This window comes from Chroicocephalus ridibundus, chromosome 16 (genome assembly GCF_963924245.1).
Source record: "Chroicocephalus ridibundus chromosome 16, bChrRid1.1, whole genome shotgun sequence".
NCBI lineage: Eukaryota > Metazoa > Chordata > Aves > Charadriiformes > Laridae > Chroicocephalus > Chroicocephalus ridibundus.
This window is the reverse complement of record NC_086299.1, coordinates 11198950-11221270: the sequence shown is the minus strand read 5'-3', so window position 1 is coordinate 11221270 and position 22321 is coordinate 11198950. Positions and strand designations below refer to the sequence as shown.

At 53.3% G+C, this 22321-nt stretch overlaps 1 protein-coding gene across 2 annotated transcripts in view; it reads right to left on the bottom strand.

Moving 5' to 3' along the window:
- Positions 1-22321, bottom strand: part of EPHB2 (EPH receptor B2) — a 140617-nt gene that overhangs the window by 42854 nt on the left and 75442 nt on the right. For both annotated transcript variants that reach the window (XM_063353540.1, XM_063353541.1), the window contains exons 4-5: positions 13300-13455; positions 12358-12693 (exon numbers count right to left, since the gene is read on the bottom strand). In XM_063353540.1, the coding sequence (XP_063209610.1) occupies positions 12358-12693; positions 13300-13455 (492 nt within the window). The remainder of the gene's footprint in view (positions 1-12357; positions 12694-13299; positions 13456-22321) is intronic.

The following is a 22321-nucleotide window of genomic DNA, read 5'->3' as shown; positions in this document are numbered from 1 at the left end:
CAGGGAGAATTTGGTAGGACTGCACGGCTCCAGCCTCTGGACCGCCTGCCAGGGGACACCAGGATCTTTCCGCAGCTTCTCTTTCATGATCTTTATACCCATTTGAAACGCTACCAATTGCAATCTTGCCCCCCTGTTTTGCAGATAGCCTCCCGCCCCCTTCACCTGCCAGTCCTGCGAGGCTCAGCCTGTCAGTGGGTCAGTGCTATTGAGATCCCAGTATAATCAAAGTGTCTCCGTTCCTCTGCCGGCTTAGCTGTAAGAGTCAGGTTACAGGCTGCAAACCCCCTATCTCTGATCACTTTAATACCCCTAACCCATGTCGTGTCAGACAGAGTCAACATTTGCTCTGGAAAACACTCACGACAGAGAGAGAGCAAAGCCAACCCAGCCCGTGGCCTCTCCCCAGCAACACTTTGAAATTACCCAGGGGAAAAAAAAAAAGAAAAAAGGAGGTGAACAGCTGGGAGTTTTCCAGCATCTCCTCGGAGCCCTCCTAACAGATTTTGGTCCCTGGAGTGTCAGGTTACCGGACGGGGAGGGAATTGCTTTTATTATAGAAGGGTCAGCAGGGAATTCTGGCATTTTCAATTACCCGCGTGCAGAAGCGTCTGTGATCTGGGGTCAGGATTAACTGCGTGACCCCCAGCTGAAGACAGAGCGGCAGGGAAATGCACCATGATGCTGCAAGGCACCAGCCAGTCCAGAGGCCGCAGGACAGGGCAGTAAATAGGGAGATGTGAGGGAAAAAGTTGCTGACAGAGCCTCTGGCCGTGGATGCCTGCAACTGCCCTGGCAAATGTGGCAAACAGACTTGGAAAACCTTGAGGTAAGTGGGCAGGCTTCTCTCCCACTGCCTTTACCCGGGGACTCGGCCTCACTGGGTGGCCCAAGTAGCTCCAGGATGTGGGAATTATGTGGGGAACAGGATCCCCCATGGGACCAGAGTGGGGCATTCCTCAGTACAGGGCTCCCAGGAGGTCCCCGGGCTCCTTCTGCACTTCACGCACAGAACACCGGCAGCTCACTCCAGCGAGACTGAATGGTGACGCTGCGACGCAGCGAGGACGGTGCTGTGATCAGTCAGAGAGCAGGGACTTCCCCAACCTTGAAGCCAGAGGGCCTGGAGACATCTAGGCTGGAATCCAGGCTCTAGCAGTGCCCAAAAAACAGTGTCTGAAATGGCAGGAGCATGCAGTGCCTCCATGCAAGGCTGCAGGCAGGTGAAATAGGCACACGGGGCTTAGGTGACCTCTGTTTCTTAAGCACGGGCAGAGGGGAAAGCCAGGACAACTTACTCTGTACTCCCCCGCAGACCTGGATGTCTTGTACCAGTATCTCACCCAAGGGACGCCTAATCCGAACCAGCCCTCCCTTCTAGCCCCAAGGCATCCCAGTCCTACACGGTCCCCAGCAGGTGACAGCAATGGTCCAGCTGTCCCCAGTCCAAGGTCCCAGTTCTTCATGCTCTTGCTCAGCTCACAATACAAATGCATCTAGGTATCCAACTGAAAACTGGCTTCATTTTTTGCTTCTCCAGGTAAAGCTCTCTCATGCCATTTAAGTATCGCAGGCTTTCACTCCACGGGCCCTCCTGGAGAGTGGATCTGAATTTGGGATGCCTTCTTCCAATGTGAGTGCTGAAAGCACCACAGTAAGGAATACCCGAATGAGGAAGGGAAGCTTTTCCTGACCTCTCTCAATGGCAACCCTGGTGACCCTGCTCCGAATGGTAGGTTGGGCTAGAGACCTCCAGAAGCCCCTCCACCAGCACCTCTGTGCACGTGAGACTCTCTCCTGCTAAAAGAGCACACTATTGCTTGGACTATTAAAACATTTGTCCACCCAATTTCTTTCCCAGTGTCCTCTTTGATGGCATGTTGAGGAGCCACATATTTTTGAAATCAATTACCTCCAGCAGAAGGTGAGGAAAACAACGCCATGTCACAGGGATGACAGCACTCTTTAACAAACAACATTGGCTCTCAAAGCTGCAAAAGCCACTGGTCTGGGACGGTCACCGGACTTGCTAGAGCTCTACAAGACTGGTGTTTCACAGCCTGTGAGGTTTTTATTTCCGAGATTGCTGTCAGTGCGGCCCCATCAGGCTGGTACCCACGCTGTTTGTGTGTGTCGAGCGTCTGGAAAATTTCCCAGTGGGCCCAGCCTCCAACCCCTTGAGTTTATAACTACAAACGCTGGAAAATCTTAAAAACACGGCGATGCAATCCAAAGCCGGTCCTGGCTCCAGCCCCATTTGAATCAACGAAGGCTTTGGTGTAGATTACAGCCTTTAAAGCAGTTCCTAATGCCACAAGCCCAGTGACTTGGCCCGGGCAGACGAAGGCTTTTGGCTGTCTTTATGCTTTTTGTTTAATTGAGTTTGCAGCCTTCATTTGCTTGCTGCCATCCTGCCTGTAGAGGAGGGCAGGACTTTGTTCTCAGCGCTGAGAGGAGGTGCTCCAGAGGATCCCGGCATCCCGTCCCACAGCCCACTGGAGCGGGTTTGGGGTCACTCAGTGCCAAGGTCATCCCCACCTCCTGGCCTCCTCTCCACGTGGAAACCTCATCTGCTCCACATCAAAGCTATGTCATCAGCGAAAGGCTGGCGGAAAGCAGGAACGCTGGCAGGAGCCAGCCCTCCACCCCGCCAACTTGCTCCCGAGATTTTCAATAAAATGGTACTTTCCCAGAAAGTGCCAATTAATTGCAACTAAAATTGTTCTTAGGGACATACTGATTTTGAAATTTCAAATGCAGAAAGCTTAGACCAGAGAAACATTTCTTGCAAGAATGACGCCTGCTGAAGGGCATCGCCTTGGACCGACCAAGTCTTGTTAATTTGAGACTGAACTTGTTCTCTTGCTCTCTTTCATGGTAGACTCCACCAGGCTAGCCTCCCTCTGCGTGGGAGGAAATTTTGGAAATATCAGAGTTTTTTCTCGGAAAGAGCCTTTCCTGCCCAGCCCTATCAATGCAGCAGCTGCCTGCACATTGGCCAGCGGCAGCGGTGAACATGGACCAGGATGCGGTGAGACAGGCACAGCGAGGATCTTCCTCCCTGAACCGAGTCAGACAGAGATTTATCATTTTATACAGAGATAGAGGGGACTACTAAATCACAGGGACTCCAAGATGAACCAAGGGACACCCGGCCAGCCGGCTGCATTAACCCGATTTGCTACAACCATCTATTATGGTCCACATAAACGCACCACTGAGCAGCATCACCCCCCCAGTGTATGCTCAGCTGTTCAAGCCCTGTGACCCTGAAACTGGCCTCCCGTGTGTCTGCAGCCTTGCCTACCTGCCTCCAGCATCTCCACCTGCCCGAGTGCTGGCACTCAGCGCCTCGTGCACAAGCAAGGCAATTAGCTCCGTGGGTTGTGTTTGCCAAGTGCAGCAGTAAAGATAAATCACCCCTCCTGAACACATAAGCAAAAGGTGAGCTCCTGAGCCACTCCGTCAGCTCCCAGCACTCCCATGCAGTGAGGACAGGGGCACGTTGTGGGAAGAGGCGGAGGCGCTGGTTCACTAGAAGGGACTTTCCACCCTATCCATCAATGACCGGCCTTTGTCTTCTGCCCAAAGTCAGCTCCAGATGCTTTGGAACAGGTTTCTGAAGCCCCAGGCAGGTGTGGGAAAAATGATCCTGAACCTCACCGAGTTATTTATGCAAGAGGGAAGCCTGGGAGTCAGCAGGCGGAGGAGCCCGCAGAGCTGGTCACGGGCGGAGAAGAGCATCTGCTAGGAAAGCTTGAGCAGTGCAGCCCATACACTGCTCTGCCAACATCCCCCCAACTGCCCACCGCAGGAGCAGGAAGAAGAGTCCTGAAGAGCCAGCAGCTGGCAAAGCTTCCACCATCTGGGAGCCCTGGCTGTGGACGGCCTCCAGCGGGCAGAGGAGAAGGAACTTGGCCATGGCGGGGTCCCTCCCGGGCACTCACTGCCAGCTGCTTCAAGCCGAGGGGATGCAGCAAAGGCAACAGGCTGGCCACCAAGCGAGAGGGGGAGGGCATCAAATGTCAAGCCTCATCAGGTTTTGGTGGCAACGCTCCTGTGTACAAGGCAGCCACAGAAGGTGGCAGCTGGGGATGAAGGAAAGAGGAGAAGGGAGAGAAGAAGGGCTGCAGAGCCTGGATGATTGTGTGGGTCCACGTGGAGGGTAAGGTCTGGCTGTTAATGCGGCATAAGACAAGCAGCCATGGGGATGGCAAGGTCTCAGGAGGTCTTGGAGCCTGGGAGGAGGCCAAATTGTCACATCCAGTGAAGACCCCAAAAGAAGAAACCTGGGATTTAAGGGACCTGAGGAATAGTCCTACAGCAGCTCAGCAGACACATTCCTGCTTGCTCTGTCACGCAGGCAAACAGGCTTTGCCCTGGCTCCTCCACATGGGAGATGGCTCCACAGCTCAGAAAATTTCTGCTTTTCCACCTAAATGCTATCACCAGCCACTCTGTACCATCTGCTCTTGTCCTTCTGCTTTAATAACTCTTCTCTCTTTCTGGTGCTGCTGCAGCCCAGCACACCATTACAAGCAGGAAATAAATCCCCTTCACCAAGGCTGACCTTTTTGGTCTCCTCTGTGTAGCATGGGCTCTCCTGTGATCTGCTCACCTTATCAGCTTTTGTCTCTACCTGCTACAGTTCAGCTCTCTTGAATGTGGGTAACCAGGTGTGCACGCAATGACCACGCACAGCTCCGCCCGAGCTTTGTGCAACGGCAGTGAGACTTTGCTACAACTGGTGAACATACTTTGCTTGACAGAGCGCAGACTTGCATGCGTTGTTTTTCCACAAGGTTTTATACTGGAGAGTTTTCCCCTTCCCGTGATCTGCCACCAGGTCCTCCTCGGCTGCCTGCCATTGTTGAATTTCACCCTGATTCTGTTATTCCACCTCTCGGCATCTTCCTGGAGGTATCAGAGTCCTCCTCTGTCCTAACAACGTTTGTTTTAGTTTTCTGCACAAGAAATACCCTTCCAGATTTTGAAACATCAAGAAGTATGAGACTGCTTCTCATGGATCTCAGTTAGTCACCTCATGCTTCCCCATTTGGGTGGTAGTGGTCTCCCATTTAGGCAGTTCCTGGACAGACTTACAGCTTTACTAGTAGTTTTCTAACTCAAGAGCTTTACTGGTGTCCAAACAGGGAGAGTCTACTGTGTTTTCTCAGACAGGCAGTGGTCTCATTGAGAAAAAAAGGCAAGAACAAGCTACACAGACTCGTGTACAAGGACTTTATGAGCTCTCTGTCTCGATGTCTCAAGTCAAGACTGCTTGCCCTTCTGAAAGATGCTTTAACCAAAGTCAGGACTGAATGCGAGGATAATTGATGCGCAGGCTGATCTAAAACATCTCTTGGCTTGAACCTTTGAAAATTAGTATAACAAAGAGCAATGGCCATAAATCATAGCTTGGGAGGTTCATGTTGGACATCAGGAACAGCTTTGGGACAAGTCACTGCAAACGCAGGGACATCTCTGCATTTGGGGATTACCAATAATCTATCCAAAGCCACAGCTGCCCTGATGTAGTGCTGACAGAAGTCCTGCCATAGGTGGGAGGTTGGATGACAGATCCAAGATGCTGGGATGCTACAATCTCCAGCCGTTCACTTTTATACCGGATGGCAACAAGAAATAGACATTCATAGCTTTTAAGGTGTGGAAAGCTCATTCCAACTCTTCGAGGTGATTTCTGCATACACTTTCCCCGGTTGCTGTTTCACAGACAAGTAATTCCCGACTGCAGCCAGCTCAGGGCAAGGCTGAGAGCAGCATGAGAAAGAACAGGAGATGCCATGACTCCCTTCTTGTGTCCAGGGGAGTGCAGGCCACGGCTGTGCATCCCTCTGAAGGAAGAAGCCAGCCAGATCTTGATGCAAATGAAAGTGAGAAGATAAAAGCAGCAGTCCTTGTGCCCCAGGCCATACAGTTCTCCTCTCTCTGTCTAGCCTGCAGCATAACTAATGTGACAAGCAAACAGCAACCTGGATGGCTGGTGAGAAGCGCTAGTCCCTACCAACCTCGTGCCTTCACCTTGCCTGCTACCCTGGCTCCAGTCCTCCCCTGACCCCTCCATGCTCCCTGTGGCATTTGGCGGTATGGACCAATGGCTCAAGGGATTTTTTTTTTTTTGGTTGAAGCTGAGGGAAAAATCCTCTCTCGGGTGCTTTGCACTTTCCAGGATCTGTCTCACCTGCACTTCATTATTCACGGCAGACCTCCCCAGCCTTTGCATAAGGACCAGACGGGACTCAGCCCAGTCACAGGACGTTCACAGCAGAGCAGAGCCACGGCCCACGTGCTTGCTTTGGACCACTGAAACGCTCAGCTGTCCTTGAGTTCACGGGCACCTCTGAGGGTTGTCAGGACAGCCCTGTCCAAAAGACTCTGCCTGGCAGGGATGCAAGCGCCCGGGCTGGGATAGCCACAACAAAGCAGAAATTCAAATCCTAATGATGTCCGGCACGAACCTGGCACACAGGTGTGGGCTGCACATCTTCCCAGATGAAGGACCCGTACCGCAACATATTGCTGTAATATGCCACCCAGAAAAACAACGCAAATAACCATAACAAGTTATTTGGATCCACAGAGAGGGAGAAATTGTGCCAGGAGACTCTGCTGCCGAGGACGCTGCTCTTGATGGATTTATCAGGAGAGTGTATCGGTTTCCTCTGTCACACACTAGCTGGTATTCACATTGGATTAGCTGTTTATAGCTCTTTTTGGCTCTGTTTGCAGCCAAGAGCCTCTGACACCAGACTTAATCCCCCCTTCTTATCCTGTGTGACACAAGAGTCGCTCACAAAAGGGACATATTCCCAAAAATCTGGATATTCTCTTTCCCCCATCACTGGGAGGTCTTGAATTTGTCTCTGGATACTCGGGAGCCCAGGGCTTTTTCCTGCCTTCTCAGATCACCGAATCCAGTCTGTTATCAAGAGGTGTCCCTCCCATATTCTATTTAAGTCATCCCTGCCAAGGAGCCCCATCCCTCAGCGACTTTCCCAGGGCACTCAGCCTGCCCACGGTGCAGATGGAGCCTGCAAATCCGCACAGCACCAAACTCCCCACCCTCCCCAAAGAATGGCCACAAATTAGCAAGCAGGGGCTGCGTGTTGTCACCAGCAAGAGGGTTGATGTCTGGCATGGCTTTCAATTAGTCAAGTGTCATTATGCCGAGCGCTGGGCCACGTTCAGCTCCTTGACCCCTGGCTTCCCTCCCGCACCTTCCCTCTTGGGATGCTGGCATGGCTCTCAGCCACCCTCTTGGCACAGATCCTTTGTTCTGGCATGGCTGAGAGAAGGCTTTTGGTGGCATCCGGTCTCTGCACGATGGGCTTGTTTGCTTTGGCCACATCACGGTCCCTTAAAACAGGACTGGTTTGTGTCAGATGGCAAGTCCTGGATCTCCCTCCTGAGACAGCTGCTGAGCTTCGTGGGAGAGGTGCAGGGTGCGATAGGCAGGCAAGCGGAGGGCGAGCTGGGAGATGTACAGCATGGATCTGCAGAACAAGAAGATGCCTGCTGAGAAGAGCAGAGAGAAAACACAACCTGGCCTCAAAGGCAAGAGAAGATATTTCCTAGGAAGGCTGTGGGGATCATGCAGAGTTGGCTGGAAGGGGTAAATTCGAGTTGGTTGAAGACTGAAGGGGGAGCAAGGAGGTGGTGAGAAGGGGATGTTTATTTCATGCTCTTTTTATTTTTATTCTGATGGTCCTGGTCCTTTCTAATTTTCTATACTTTGGAACGGGGAGCATCATCTCTCCTATTCTAACAAAACCTACTTTTCTGGAGGTTAAACACCTTTGATCTTTTTAGGACACTCCCTTCAAGCGAAAGGTCCAGGACACTGCCTCCGAGCATGGGCTGGTGCTGGCCTTCTCACAAGCTCTTTCGACAAATCTTCTCCTAAGAAAGGAGGTGGCCTGTCCCTCGGGGCTTCTCTCTGCACCACAGTGTCTGGACCGCTGATCGTTTTGGTGGTGGGACTCAAAAGATGACAACGGTACAGTGAAATGCAATGGGTAAACCCAGGTGGTTGTTGTGGTTTGGGCTGGGTCAGACCAAGACAGTCATCTAAGGTCAGATCCAGAGAGGGGATTCTGCCCCTCTACTCTGCTCTGGTGAGACCCCACCTGGAGTACTGTGTCCAGCTCTGGAGCCCTCAGCACAAGAAGGAAATGGACCTGTTGGAGCGGGGCCAGAGGAGGCCACGAAGATGATCAAAGGGCTGGAGCCCCTCTGCTGTGAGGACAGGCTGAGAAAGTTGGGGGCGTTCAGCCTGGAGAAGAGAAGGCTCCGGGGAGACCTTAGAGCCCCTTCCAGTCCCTGAAGGGGCTCCAGGGAAGCTGGGGAGGGGCTGTTTGCAAGGCCATGGAGCCATAGGACGAGCAGGGCAGGTTTAGATGAGACATTAGGAAGACGTTCTTTACACTGAGGGTGGTGAGACACTGGCCCAGGTTGCCCAGAGAGGTGATGGAGGCCCCATCCCTGGAGACATTCAAGGCCAGGCTGGATGAGGCTCTGAGCAACCTGATCTAGTTGAAGATGTCCCTGCTGACTGCAGGGGGTTGGACTAGATGGCCTTTAGAGGTCCCTTCCAACCCAACACATTCTGTGATTCTATGAACCTCAATCTGGCCAATGCAGGACATGAGGCCATGGTCCAGAAGGAACAGCAGAGGATCCAGCCAAGGGTGGCCGAGGCAGCCTGGGGCCCAGGCTTTACGAGACATGGAGAGAACTGGGCTGGCTGAGCCTGCTAATGAAGACACTAAGAGCAAATTTAATCGCAGCTATAGCTGCTCGGAGCACAGTTAAAAAAAGGGTAGAAACTCACCCTTCCCAGCAGGTGTAAGTGACGCAACAAGGGGCCCAACCCACAAATTACTGTGAAAATTATGAAAAGCATCTTCCCCAGGAGGGTAATGTAGTCCTGGGACAGGTTATCAGAGAGGTGTAGTTTTCCAAGACTCAGTTAGAAAAAAACACAGCCTCCTGATCTACTCTTGGTGATAGTCCTGCTGCAAACAGGAGGGTGAATCACAGATCCCAGATGTCCCTTCCACAAACCCTGATGGGATCCTGTTGCCAAAATCGGGCACAGCAGCATGACTTTGTGGAAGTAGCTCCTGTCAAACTGTCTTGATTTTTTTCCTGAACTCAGGAGTTCAGCAGAGTGCACAGACTTAAAGTGTGTGAGGCACTGGGGTCAGCATTAGCATCATCTGCAACACCTGAAATTAAAGACTGGCACACAAGGGGGACTCACACTGTGTCCAGCGCAGTGGAGGCAGCATCTCTCCTTAAAATTATTAGAGATCTGGGAGATGATATAAAAACACTGCTGACAAGCCATTCATAAGGTGTCCAAAATGGCAGGTCTTGCTTGCAGAATGGGAGACTGCCTCCAGGGAAGGAGCATCTGAAGGTTCCAAGACAGAAGCCACCAGGGAGGTAAGAGCTGCCCACATGGTTGAGGGAGGTAGCACTTTACACTTGCATGTGTAAAGGGAACAGCGAGACCAGCAAGGAAAGCAGTTTATCTGCTATTGGCTCCAATATCTAGTTAAAAAAAATTATGATAAAGAATATAGAGGTTTCCACAAAAAGCTGTGTGAAGACACATATTCTGGAAAGCCACCTTATAGCAAGAAAGGATGATTCAGCTTGGTCTAATCACCTCTTATTTGTCCTTGAGAGAAGCTACCTGCTGCCTGTATGTACACGAAGAGAATGTCCTACTACCACAGCACAACTGACGTACAGGCAATTGTTAGTGACATCCAGACCTCGTTGGAGAGGGGAACAACAGTAATGACTGCAGCGATTTTTCTCTGGGAGAACAAGAAGGTGAATGGTGTCTCACCTTCTTTGATCTCAGGTTTCCCTTTTGGGATGATGGTCACCATACCATCACACCCTCCTCTGGCCACACTCAGTACCTCTGGCAGGTACAGGGATCATTTTCTCACTCTCTCACAGCAGCTTTTGCACGGGATGCTGAAGAATTTATGACACCTGAAGGTTAAAGATGCTGCTGGTGATATGGCATCTCCCCTCAGTCCTGAAAGCACCAAGCACAGGTGGTCCCCCAACAGTGGTCCATTTATCCCTGGGTGACCCAGGGTGATTTCGCCTTGCTGCCTTTGGGGCTGGGAGGTCCCTGAGGGCCAGCATAGCGGGCGCTTTGCAGGGAGCCCATCGTCCAGCTGCAGCAGGAGCACAACCCCATCATGCATTTGGTTCTGTGCTCTGCCGGAGAAGGAGCCCCCGCTGGCTACTGCACCCAGACCAAAGGCAGAGGGACGCCACCATCCTCCGCTCCCGGGGCTCATCCCTCCCCTCCCTCTACACACTCTCCTCTTCCTACACACCCTCCATTCTCCTGTCCCAGCTCTGCTTTTGTGTCTGCAGCTTCTGTTACGAACTGCTAATGATCTACATCAAGGCTGCCAGGCGGTGGGAGTGTAAGCAGAAGAATTCAGAGCCTCTAATTACAGAGAAATTAGCAAGCAGACAGTTACTGTTTAGTGCTAATGAATAGATACATTAAGAGAGACATCGCACAGGCTGAGAAGTGTAAGCCCTGATAATAAAGGAGTGTCAAACAAGGAAAACACAAGGAGGAGGATCGAGGGGACTGAAAAGGATTCGCCTGTACCTCAGCTCCCTGGTTTTGCTACGGTGGAAGTGGCCACAGGCAGTACGTGAAGGCAACGAGCACACCATATAACTGCAAAGTGCAAAATCGGAGCGTTAAATAACTCGTCTACAGCATGGGATGATGCTGGGGGTGCGCAGAGCCCCTTCCCAGCCCCACGGAGCATTGCACCCGCGTCGTCTCCATCAGCCATCTGGGTAAAGGAGCTGCAACAGCTCACCATTCCACACCAGCTCCTCCCTCCTCATCACGTGCAGACGTGTTCCTGCTCATGGTCAAACCACGGTTCCACTCTATGCTAAATTTACCTTCAGGGCTTCTGGTACGGTATTGAAAATACTGCGACGCCGCAGCTCCTGAGCTTACTTCAGATCAGAGGTCACTCTGCTGGTTTGTGTGCGACCCAGAGATTTCTGCAGGTTACTCGGCGCTCTGCATGCCTGACCAAGTGGTGCCCGTCCGCACCACTGCTGCTTTACCCCAGAGCAAACGCCTCCCGCCCCCTGCAGCCAGCACGCACCACAGTCTCCAGGCAATTCAGTGAAAATGCAATCGTCCACGACTGCCAAATTCAGTCTTGAAGGTCATCTAGTGTCCAGGGCAGCCTGGGGCAGGTTCGCACAACCCCACACATTTGCTGCAGCACTCAGAGGGACCACAGAAACTCACTTGCTCCCACGCATGCTTGTACCTTACTGGCACGCTTCCACCGTGCAACCAGATTAAGCGAAGCCCCAGCCCCAGTCTGTGATCCAGCTCCAGATGGCTTCCAGATGGGCTGAGGAGAGCAGCCCCTGACCATCAGCTCTGGGGGGCATCCTGCCACCAGCACAGCTGCTGCCTGGGCGCTGCTGGTGAATCTCCCAGGAGCAGCACTACCAGCCGCCCTGACACATCCCTTCTCCCGGCAAAACCGCCCTGCACAGGGGGAGCGTAGCAAGCCCCCAGGCTAGCACAGAGCTGGAGACCCCGAATGAAACCCTTCCAGCTCTGCTGCTTGGTCTTCTTCACCAAGGTGACTCTGCAGCGGCACGGGACCTGAAGATTTCCAGATGGTCATCCCATATATCCATCTCCCAGCCCCTCTCCTGTGTAGCCTTCCTTTGCTTTCACAGCCTGTCCTGGCTTTCTCTGCGGTCAGAGCAGAGATTGCAGCTTGTGTCAAAATGCTGGAGCTGATCTTACCTTCCCTGCTCCGGAAGCAGAGGCAGTAGCAGTGGCTGCAGCAAGGCTGCCAGCAGCGGTGAGCACTGCTGCTGTGTCTGCCACACACCAATGGCGTGTGCAGCTGATGCTCCGAGGCAACAACCTCAGAAACAGTCATGTGCCCAGTGCCGGAGGGGGATGCTGAGACACCAGGGGACCGTGACATGCACTGTTCTGCTGCGGTGACAGGGAGGGCAGCTCTGTCTTGGGGCACACTCCAGCTTTTCACTGAAATAAGGGATATTTTTCACAGACAAGGCTTGGGGTTCATCCAGGAATTGCAAGGCCCATGCGCTTTGGCCATCACCAGCGTTACAGAGCAAGCGACGCTATGCCACATCTCACCCCACCTCTTCTCCCCTTCAAGCCCTGCTCACCGCACAGGGCTTCCCCCAGCGCCTCTCGACCAGGAGATCCGCGCCCACCACCTCCCCTCCCTGGAGAGACTGGCTGGGAGACACGGGTCTGCATCTTACCAGCCTGGTTGGTGGTGATGTTCACTGATGCAAACTGCGGGGAGAAGGGGCTCTGGTCGGTGACGCCATTCACCGCCTGGATCTCGAAGGTGTACTGGGTGTGGGCCAGCAGATCGCTGATGTAGATGCGGGGCTCCGTCAGGCCCAGCTGGCGGGGGGCGAACTGCACGTTGTCCCCACAGCGTGTGCATGCCCCACGGCCGGAGCCGCAGCTCTTGCAGATGATGTTGTACACCAGGTCCTCCCGGCCCCCCGAGTCCCGCGGCGGGGTCCACTCCAGCATCAGCGAGGTCTCGTTTACACTGGAGATGACGGCCTGAGGGGCAGACGGGATGGCTGTAAAGGGAACAGACAGAAACGTGTAAGAGCCAGAGCCCTGCTGATTGCTATAGGACCAGCTTTTCCCATGCTGGGGATCCTTTTCCCATCCCTGGACAGGACTCTGCAGCAGGCACGCACTGAGCCAGGCGTCTCTCTTGGTGTCAGGGATGTGCGGAGCAAGCCGGACAGCCAAAGACAGGAGTGGGAACAAAACCCGTCCTCTTAACCCAGGCTCATTTGATTACACAGCATCCCTGGAAAAATTCACCTGTTATTTTTTGTAGCATTTCTGACTCCTGCCCTTTGCACTGATCTCCCACATGGCAACAGGCAGGTTCTTCTCGTCAGCCCCAGAGTGAAGTCATCCCGCTGCCTTAGAAGAGCACAGAGAATCCCAAATTTCTGTCTCCTTTGCACGTGCAATGCTTTGCAAGCACAGACTGGCCCAAAGTAAGAAAGACCCACCCCCGCAAGAATGAGGTGCTCTGAGCCCCCCGGCTTCCTCCAAAATCCCACTGAGACAGACACCTCTGCTAAGCATCCCTCAGTGCTTTGGCTGATGCATGTCTCCTTATCCCAGCCACACACTGTGCCCCCCCCAGTTGCCCTGAGCCCACATACTGGTGCACGGCATGTCAACAGGATCGGCATCTGCCCGGTAATATCCATTTCGGCACACGCAGTTAGTGGCCCCTTCCGAAGTCGTCCGGCTGTTAATCGGGCAGTGGACGCATCCTTCATCCCCTTGGCTGGCCTTGAACGTCCCCGACGGGCAGCCTGGAAGAGAACCAAGAGCAGCGGTGAGCATCGAGGACGGGGGCTGGCGGGGACACCCGGAGCCTGGCAGCGCTGCCAGAGAACACCCTTTGGGGCTTTGCAGCATCCGAAGCCAAAACCTGACAATTTGAAGTAAACAAAATGGAGAAGGAGCATCTGGTTTGAAGGCCCTGGGGAGGCAGGCGCTGCTGCTCACGCTGCCTGTAGAGATGGGGTCCCCACGCAGATGCGTCTCTCCCCTAGTCCCCAACCACGAGGGCAGAACAGGGTCCACTCAGGGAGTCTTACAACTGAAAAGGGGAATTTTAGACGCTGTCACGTAAGAAGCGGCTCTACCAACTCAGACCCAAGGTCAAGAGAATCCTCCCCCCAACAGCAGCCACCCCAGGCGCAGGGCACGAGCCAGGCACAAGCACTGCCCACAGTACCTTCCCACCCTCCAACAATTCATAGCTCGGGGAGTTTCTAAGAGGCAGGCTCTTTGCATTTAACATCCCCTGGGGGATGTTTCTTCCACTAAGTTACCCAGTCATTTTTTTATGCCATGCAAATGTTTTACACGCAGTATACCCTGCGGCACCGAGCCCCACGGTGTAATTGCATGCCGCATGAAGAAACTGCTGCCCTCTGCTTCGAAGCTGCCATTTCATTTGATGCAATGAACACTCAATCACCATCCTCCATCTCCACGACCACTAGGGTTGCACAAACCTCTGCCATGCCCTGAGCAAGCTGCATAACAACTTTCACTATTTTATTCTCTACTCTTTTCCCATAATTAGCAATGTCCAAATTGTTTTTTAACCGCCAATGTACCAACGGGACTACCTAATGTAGCCCCAAGGTCTCACTCCTGAGAGACATCAGGCCGACTCACAGCCTCTCTCTGTGCGTGTGTGCGTGAAGTTGGGGCTGTTTTCTCCCATTTGCATCACCTCATGTCTATTGAATTCCAATTGCCTTCTCCTTCCCCAGTCATGCCATCTCATAAGGTCCTTTTGCAGCTCTCCACAGCCTTGGCCTCCCTACTCAGTATCATAAGCAAATTGTCATCTCTGCCACAACTGGCGGCAGCACGCGGGGTCTGCCTCTACTGGGGCTCGGGCCCCTAAGCCACTCACAGACGAAGCAGATGCTCCTCTAGCAACAGCCACTCCAAAAAACCGTGTGTTCAGCCAGGAACGGTGGGTGAGGGTGGCACGGGGGGCGCACGGTGCTTACGGCAGACGGGTGGTGAAGGCTGGACCGCAGGGTGAAATACAGTTTTAACAGATACAGCACAGGTGGCTAAAAATACCACTGCAAAGCTTTAAACACCATAAAGTCCTTTCCAAGTCAAAGGATCACCAACGCCAAAGCAAAAGCTCGTCTATGAGCATTTCCCAGCACGGCTCTCGGCGATTACTCTTGGTTGTGACTTTCCACCGCTGTTAATTTCTTGTGCAGCACGAAGAGCCTGGGGGGTGGCAGGTGGTTTCTGCACTGAAACGAGTTAAACAAACTTCTACTTCAGTTCACTGCCAAGGCTTTCAAGAATGAGGCGGATCAGAAAAACAGCCTGGGAAAAACATACGCTCGGGGTTGCTGTAAGCAAGAGCTACTACTGAGAAGTATCTATTTTTTTATTCGAAAGAAAAAAGAACTTCTTTTCTTTCACTTTTCATCTCCCTTCAAAATTATCTTGAGTTTCCAACGAGAAAGGCTCTGTAGAAAAATACCACCAGCCTTCCTGTTTGCAAAGTCCCTTCTTCTTCCTGCAGTCAAAGGACCTGTTGAAAAACCATCTTCTCCTCGTGTTCCTGGACCTTTCCACCCTCGCTGTCCCCTGTCCCCAAGGGTTTGACTCCATTTCTGACCCTATTCCTAGCATGTCCCTCGGTACAAACCCACCTCAGAGGGTGCTAAGCTGTTGGGAGAGGTGGTGGCTGTGTAGTTATCCGTGACAGAGAAGTGATGGTGGCTCTGCGGCTGAAACAATAACAGGGTCCCCGTGCTAATACCGATTTTTGAAACACAGTAAGACTAACACACAGAATTACTCTAGTCTGACATCCAGGGTGAAATATAGGGCCATTTGCCCAAAGATGTTTCAAGACACAGGCCTCTCTCACCTTCCCAAGGCTTATTTTAAAAATAACAGCTTTCCTGTAAGGCTGCTTCTGCATCAAGACAGAGATAGATCAAAAAATGCGTGCGCTGCTGAGATTTCGCGGCTGGCCCCAAGAGACAAAAAACATTCCCCAGGTCTGGCCAGGCACAGGCTGATGGCTGCAATTAGTATTTCTGCGTGAGCTGCTCTTAGGGCAGGGCAAAAACCAGGGGATGAACAACTGCCCACCAAAAACGCCAGGCCGGGATGCTAGAACTCTGTACATGCCATCAAAACATGGCCAGAAGTTTGGGGAACTTTCTTCCTCCCCTGGAGGTCCCACACACCGACATGGGGTAAAAAAATCCTGGAAAATCAGAACTTCTCTGAAATCATGCTGAAAAGACAGGAAAATCACTGAAATTTGATGCAAAGTCCTTTTTTATTTTTTATTTTTTTCTCAAGTAATGACAACCTCCAGAAGTAAAATAAATGAACGTAGCGTTCAAAACTGGTTTGTTCCCTCCAGTTCTTCCTCTGGGTGAGAAAACAGCTTTTAATTTGGAAGCCACCCAATTTTTTGTTTCCAGCGTAAACAGCAAATCAAAACTGAAATCTTCGCACGGGGGCTAACCCCCTTCCTGTTCGAACGGCGTGGATGTTCTCACCACTTGCTGGAAGAACACAAGGACACCCCAGTCTTTTGCCCCAGGTGGTGACGGCAGCTTTGGGACGTGCTGCTTCCCCTTAGGCTCGCAACAAGGGCAGGGGCAGAGCACCCCTTGAAACTCCTGCTTGGAAAGAGGGAATTGAACCACTGCAAGCACAGAAATTTCTACTTTACCAGGGCATACTTCATCCCAGGAGGGCGATTACCATGACAGCAGCTCTGGCCCCATCACTGAAGCAGGGGCGGTTTGCAGCTTCCCACGTGGTGGGTTCCCGCATCTCCAGCACCAATCGGAGGATGCTAATAGGGGTTCACGGGAAACATATGGACCTTTAATTGCCTCACTGCTGCACACAGGCATGGATGGCTGCTTCGCTAGGGTACGGCTCAGAGACAGCAGTGGGTTTGCTAACAGTACTGGCTGTAGCTTTCTCCAACAAGATTGGGAATGCCTGAGCAGCACCAGGTGCCCCCATTTCCCATCCACTCATTCCCAGGGCACGGTAAGGTGGTCTGCTTGGAAAAGCACGTGTTTTGGGAAGGGAACGCCATGGAGAAAGACCCGTGAGGGGTCCTGCCCTCCCTTGCAGGAGGACCATGCCAGGGATCTGGGAGGGAAGGCCACTTCTGCAGCATCTGCTGCTGGAGGCAGCGCTGGCATAAGGCTTCCAGCCCTCCTTCCCCGTACACCGCCTGCCCCGAGCCAGCTCGGCAGGGAAAGGCATCCCGCGGCTCAGCCTGAAGGAAAAGCCTTTGGCCAAAGGGCTGGAGGGGCCGAGGAGGGGCTCCCTGTTTGCTGTTCCTGTGCCCCAGCGCCTCCCTCTAACCAGCTTTTTAACGGATCCGGTGTGAGCTGAGCAGGCTCCAAACAGGCTCCTCGGCAACAAAAACTGCCCTGGCCTTTGCAGCCCACCCCAGACCGCTTCTGCAAACAGCTCAGAGCCAACAGCTCTCTCTTGCAATAAAAGTTTCGAAAATGGCACCTTCGGTCTGTGCTAAAGGCTCTGAGGACGGGTCCTCCTCGGCTCCCTTTGCCTGGCTTTGTTCCTCCTGGCAGCAGGGCTCCTTCCACTCGAGCACGGCGTTTTTAATGGCTGATGGAAAACAGGCAGCCCTGGCTCTGTCAGTTAGGATCCGCCAAGAGTCTTAAATCCCCGACCTTATCTCCCAGCTGCCTCTCTTCTCCCTCCGGGGCCAGAGACAGGGGGCAGGCTGGCTGGCTCTGCATCTCAGCATCACCAGCATCCCTGGTGCTGTGGGACCCCAGAGCTGGTCACCTTGGCTGCATCCTACCTCTTGCCCTCCTTGTGCTTTTGGGAGCCCTCTCCCATGGCCCTCCGCACTCCCTCTGGCATGCTAAATCACCCTAAAAATCCTACACAAGCCTCTGGCTTCCTTGGCCACGCACCGTGGGACTGGCCCCACATCGACCCTGTGCCGAATGGGTGCCCGCGATTTGCACTTACGGAGAATAAAGAAAACAATATCCTGGGCCATGCCAGGAGGAGCGTGGCCAATACATCGAGGGAGGTGTTTTCCCCTGCCAGGCACTGGAGATGCTGCCACAACTAGTTTGGGGTTGCCCGGTTCAAGGGCAATATGGAGGAACAGGAGAGTTCAGTGCAGGGTCACCAAGATGGCCAGCCCTGGAGCACCGGGCACACGAGGAGAGGTGGAAAGAGCTGGGATGGGTTAACTGGGGCAAGGAAGGAATTTAACTGCAGCTATCTGGGGGCAGATGCAAAGACGACAGACCCAAACGCTTCACAGGGTGCCAGGCTATGTACCCAGGGACGAGGACCACAAGTTCTGAGTGGACATTAGGAAAAGCTCCTTTTCCAAAAGATGGTGCAGCTCTGGGACAGGTGACAGAGGGGTGGTGGATCTCCTTCCCTGGGGGAGATTCAGCTGAAGACTGTGGCTGCCTTCAGCTCCCCAGCACACAAGCACCACCGCTGTGGCCTCACAGCTGGAGGTGCCAGGACTCCACAACCCACATGCCCTACACTAGAGCCCCCCAGAGGTGGCCCCCAAGCCACTTCATCTGCCTCCCAGCTTCAGGCCAGGGCTCCTTCAGATACAACCCCCCTTGGAAGCGCAGCTGGTGCACTGCGCCCTGCCTGTCTGCAGGTCACCACCAGCCGCTTGGTTTAAGAGACTATGTCTTATTCTCACCATCATCCACCCTTTCGCTTGGTGCATGGGCAGGCACGGAGTGGCAGCACAGGGTGCACGGGGCTGTGACAGGACCTTAGCACTGGGGTGTCACAGAGGCTTGGAGAGGACCAAGCAGGGCAGAGTGATACCCTGTTTTGGGAGCTCCCCAAAAGAGCACATGGGAAAGTCCTGCAAGGGACAAAAAGTCCCTGAACCTTCTAGCAAAGCTGTCCTCAGGCCAGCTCAAACAAGCTCCAAAGATTGAGAAAACAACATGGGCCTTTTGGACACCACGGGACAAAGCAATGCTGGTCATCATCCACCAACTCTGCAGCACAGCCTGGGCCAACGCCAGGCAGTTACAGTCCCCTGCTCTCCTGCAAGAGCATCACCAGCCTGCTGGCCAGGACAACCTGTGCAGCAAGCGCCCTCATCCAAACCCTTGCAGCTCCCTCCCAGTGCAGCTCTCGCACCCGCAGCAGGGCTGAGCCCTGGCCTGGGAGAGGCTTCGTGCTGGGGGCTTGCCAGCAAATCCCTCCTGCAGCTTCCATGGGGTTCGCAAGGTCATCTCCGTGCTAGCACTGCTCAGAAGTTCAAGCATCTGGCGAGACCGCCGCACCTGTGGGCACGCACACCTGCGAGCCCCCCCGCCGACCTGCTCTGGGCGGCACATCCATCAGTGGTGACGGGATTCGGCTGTCAGGGAGAAACGCCTGGAATTTCTTACCTGCCCGGTCAGCCTGGTTCAGCCTTCCCGAGCTGTCACGGGGGCTCTTAAAGAGAAATGAAAGCTTTCTGTCCCTGCCTGAGCATGGGGATGCTCCCAACAGCCTCAGATTACAGACGGCGAGTACCGTAATCCAGCACTTCTCCTGCTTGAGCTGTTCAGTGGACACCCGAAGGGAGAAGACTTCCCTACCCAAAGGCGACATGTTCGTCACACTGCTGAAGACTGCAGGTGACCGCAACCCCAAAGGCACGGGTCATGGCTCACTTCCAGAGCCCAGTGTCTCTGGGTGATGCTGAAACCAGATGGTGAGTTTACAGGTCAGGAGAATAGAATCATAGAATCTTCATGGTTGGAAAGGACCTTTGAGATCATTGAGTCCAACCAAACAACCTACAATCTCTGCCACTAGAGCATGCCCTGAAGTGCCAAATCTAGACGTTTCTTAAATACCTCTAGGGATGGTGACTCAACCCCCTCCCTGGGCAGGCTGTTCCAGTGCCTGGCCACTCTTTCAGTAAAGTAATTCTTCCTAATATCTAACCTAAACCTCCCATGCCGCAGCTTCAGCCCATTTCCTCTGGTCCTGTCATTATTCCCCTGGGAGAAGAGGCCAACACCCACCTCTCTGCACCCTCCTTCCAGGGAGTTGTAGAGGGCAATGAGGTCTCCCCTCAGCCTCCTCTTCTCCAAGCTAACCATGCCCAGCTCCCTCAGCCTCTCCTCATATGCCCTGGTCTCCAGACCCCTCACCAGACTGGTAGCTCTCCTCTGGACACACTCCAGCACCTCAACGTCCCTCTTGTACAGAGGGGCCCAGAACTGAACACAGCACTCGAGGTGAGGCCTCACCAGTGCCCAGTACAGAGGCACCATCACTTCCCTGCTCCTGCTGGCCACGCTATTCCTGGCACAAGCCAGAATACTGTTGGCCTTCTCGGCCACCTGGGCACACTGCTGGCTCATGTTCAGCTGGCTCCACCAGCACCCCCAGGTCCTTCTCTGCCGGGCAGCTTTCCAGCCACTCTGCCCCAAGCCTGTAGCGTTGCTTGGGGTTGTTGTGACCGAAATGCAGGACCCGGCACTTGGCCTTATTAAACCTCCTACAGTTGGCCTTGGCCCATCGATCCAGCCTGTCCAGGGCCCTCATAGCTCTGGTGGCAGCAGATGCTTTGGATGTCCTCGCTCCTGCAGACACCAGAAAGCACTCTGGAACGTAGCTCCAAGGCCAAGCTCAGCTGCCCGTGGTGCTCTCCTGAAGCACGACACCCACCACACTGGGGCTATCGGAGTCTAGGAGCAATCCCAGTCCCAGCACACAGGGTGATCAGGACACTGTCAACACCTGCAGAGTTTCAACCTCAAAACCTTGTCTCAGCATCTTGGCACGCACCTAAGGACCTAGAGCTTCAGGTGCTGGGAAAAGACGTTGCCCCAGGAGCCCCGGGGTGACTCGCCTGGAGCAATGTCAGCCTGTGCCAGACGAGGTGCCGAGCCACGAGGTTATTTCTGTGCCGTTATGTGCTAGCAGATACACCAAACGTCACGTTCTCCTTATTCAGCCACTGGTTTTCTTCTGGTGCAGAGGACGGACTGATGTGTATCCCAGCCTCTAACTGAAACACTCTATGTGGTTTTTGTTTCTGTTTTAGATTCCTTACAATACAGTAATTTATTTTATTTTGATATTTTAAAAAATGCTTTTCGGGCAAGCAGCATGTCCTTTTTCAATAGATGTAAACACTCCAGCGCTTCATACTGAAAGAGCAGTTGTTTAAACGGTAAGCCAGCTTTCTCCAAGTGGTCTCCAGAAGAATTTAGGACTTTCACGTTTTGTTACTTTGTTTGGTCTTGTTTAAATGTTCCCCAAAGCTTCTGCCTGGGAGAGCTCTGCCTCCGGAGGGTGGTATGTTAACCATTACGGGAATGGCTCCCAACCTTTTAACACAGGGAAAAAAGCAAACCAAGCAAGCAAGTGGTGACATCAAAGTTGCACTGATGGAAAACCCCTAATCCTATAAACCCTTCCTGCTTTAATTGGTGTTAAAACAAAGATAATCTTATCTCAGCCCTATAAAAGAAGGGGTACGTTGTACTCTCTAAAAGCCTCTCTAAAAGCCCTCATAAACTTGACAAACATTCCATGTTTCGAGCCGGAGGAGAATGGCTTTAATCCTAAAGGAAACACAAAAATAAAAAGGGAGCTTTTCCTGGATGAGAGCTCTTCAAGTGGACGGTCTCCCCAGCCCTCTTGGTCCTGGTGCAAATCCGGAGTCACTCCTCCAGCACCACCGGGGACAGCCATGCATGTCCACCAGGACCACGGAGACGTGAGGGACCGGAGCAGCCAAGGACCGTCCGATGTCTGCAGGTCTCCAGGTGCGAGCAGAGCCAGGATCAGGCCCCTGAGCGGACTTGTGCCTCCACCTTCGGGGACTCCCAAGTGCATCTGTGGCTGCTCAATGTTTTTATCTGCAAATCGCCTGCTTCTACCCAACCCCCTCATCCCAGATGTTGGAGGCGCAGGTTTCAGGGTCAGGGGTCAGAGTCTGAGATCAGGTCTCTGAAGGACATCCCTACCTGACCCAGAGGCTCCAACCCCTGCACCCAGCACGCAGAAGTGTTGATGGCACTGTTCCCAAATTGCTCTGCCTTGACGTCCCATAGCATGAGGACCAGCGCCCTCCCACCCCACGCTCTCCTCTCCAGGCACTCTGCAGACCCCCTCGAGGTGCAGCTCCCAGGGGAGCCTTTCCAGGGCACAGGCAGCTTTTCGAGGTGGAGGTAGCCAGGAAAACTTGGAGTGGGCATGTTTAATCATTACATTTTAATGCTGCTTAGCACCCAGTTTAGACAAGTTTAAAACACGCCAGCTGGTTAAGTGCCAGCAGCCGCTTTCCAGATGACAACATTGTTCTTTGTCAGCACGAGGTGCTGAGTGGAGCTGGCATAAGGACTGATTAAAAATGGTTAGTTATGGTGGTTTAAATCACTGGGGGTGTCGTTGCACAGTAACTTTCCTTCCCAGCCTGCAGCGAGTGCAGAAGCTGCAGGCAGGCAGCACCCAGGGCAGTTGCACACTGTCCCACCTCCACTTTCCAAAATGCCCTGAAGTCTGCTTACGTACTTATGGGGAGCAAAACCCGAGGAAAACCAGCTTTCCTCCACAAGAAGCTCACAAGTGCTCTGGCACAAGTGGTCTGGCACTTGGGAGATCTGCACG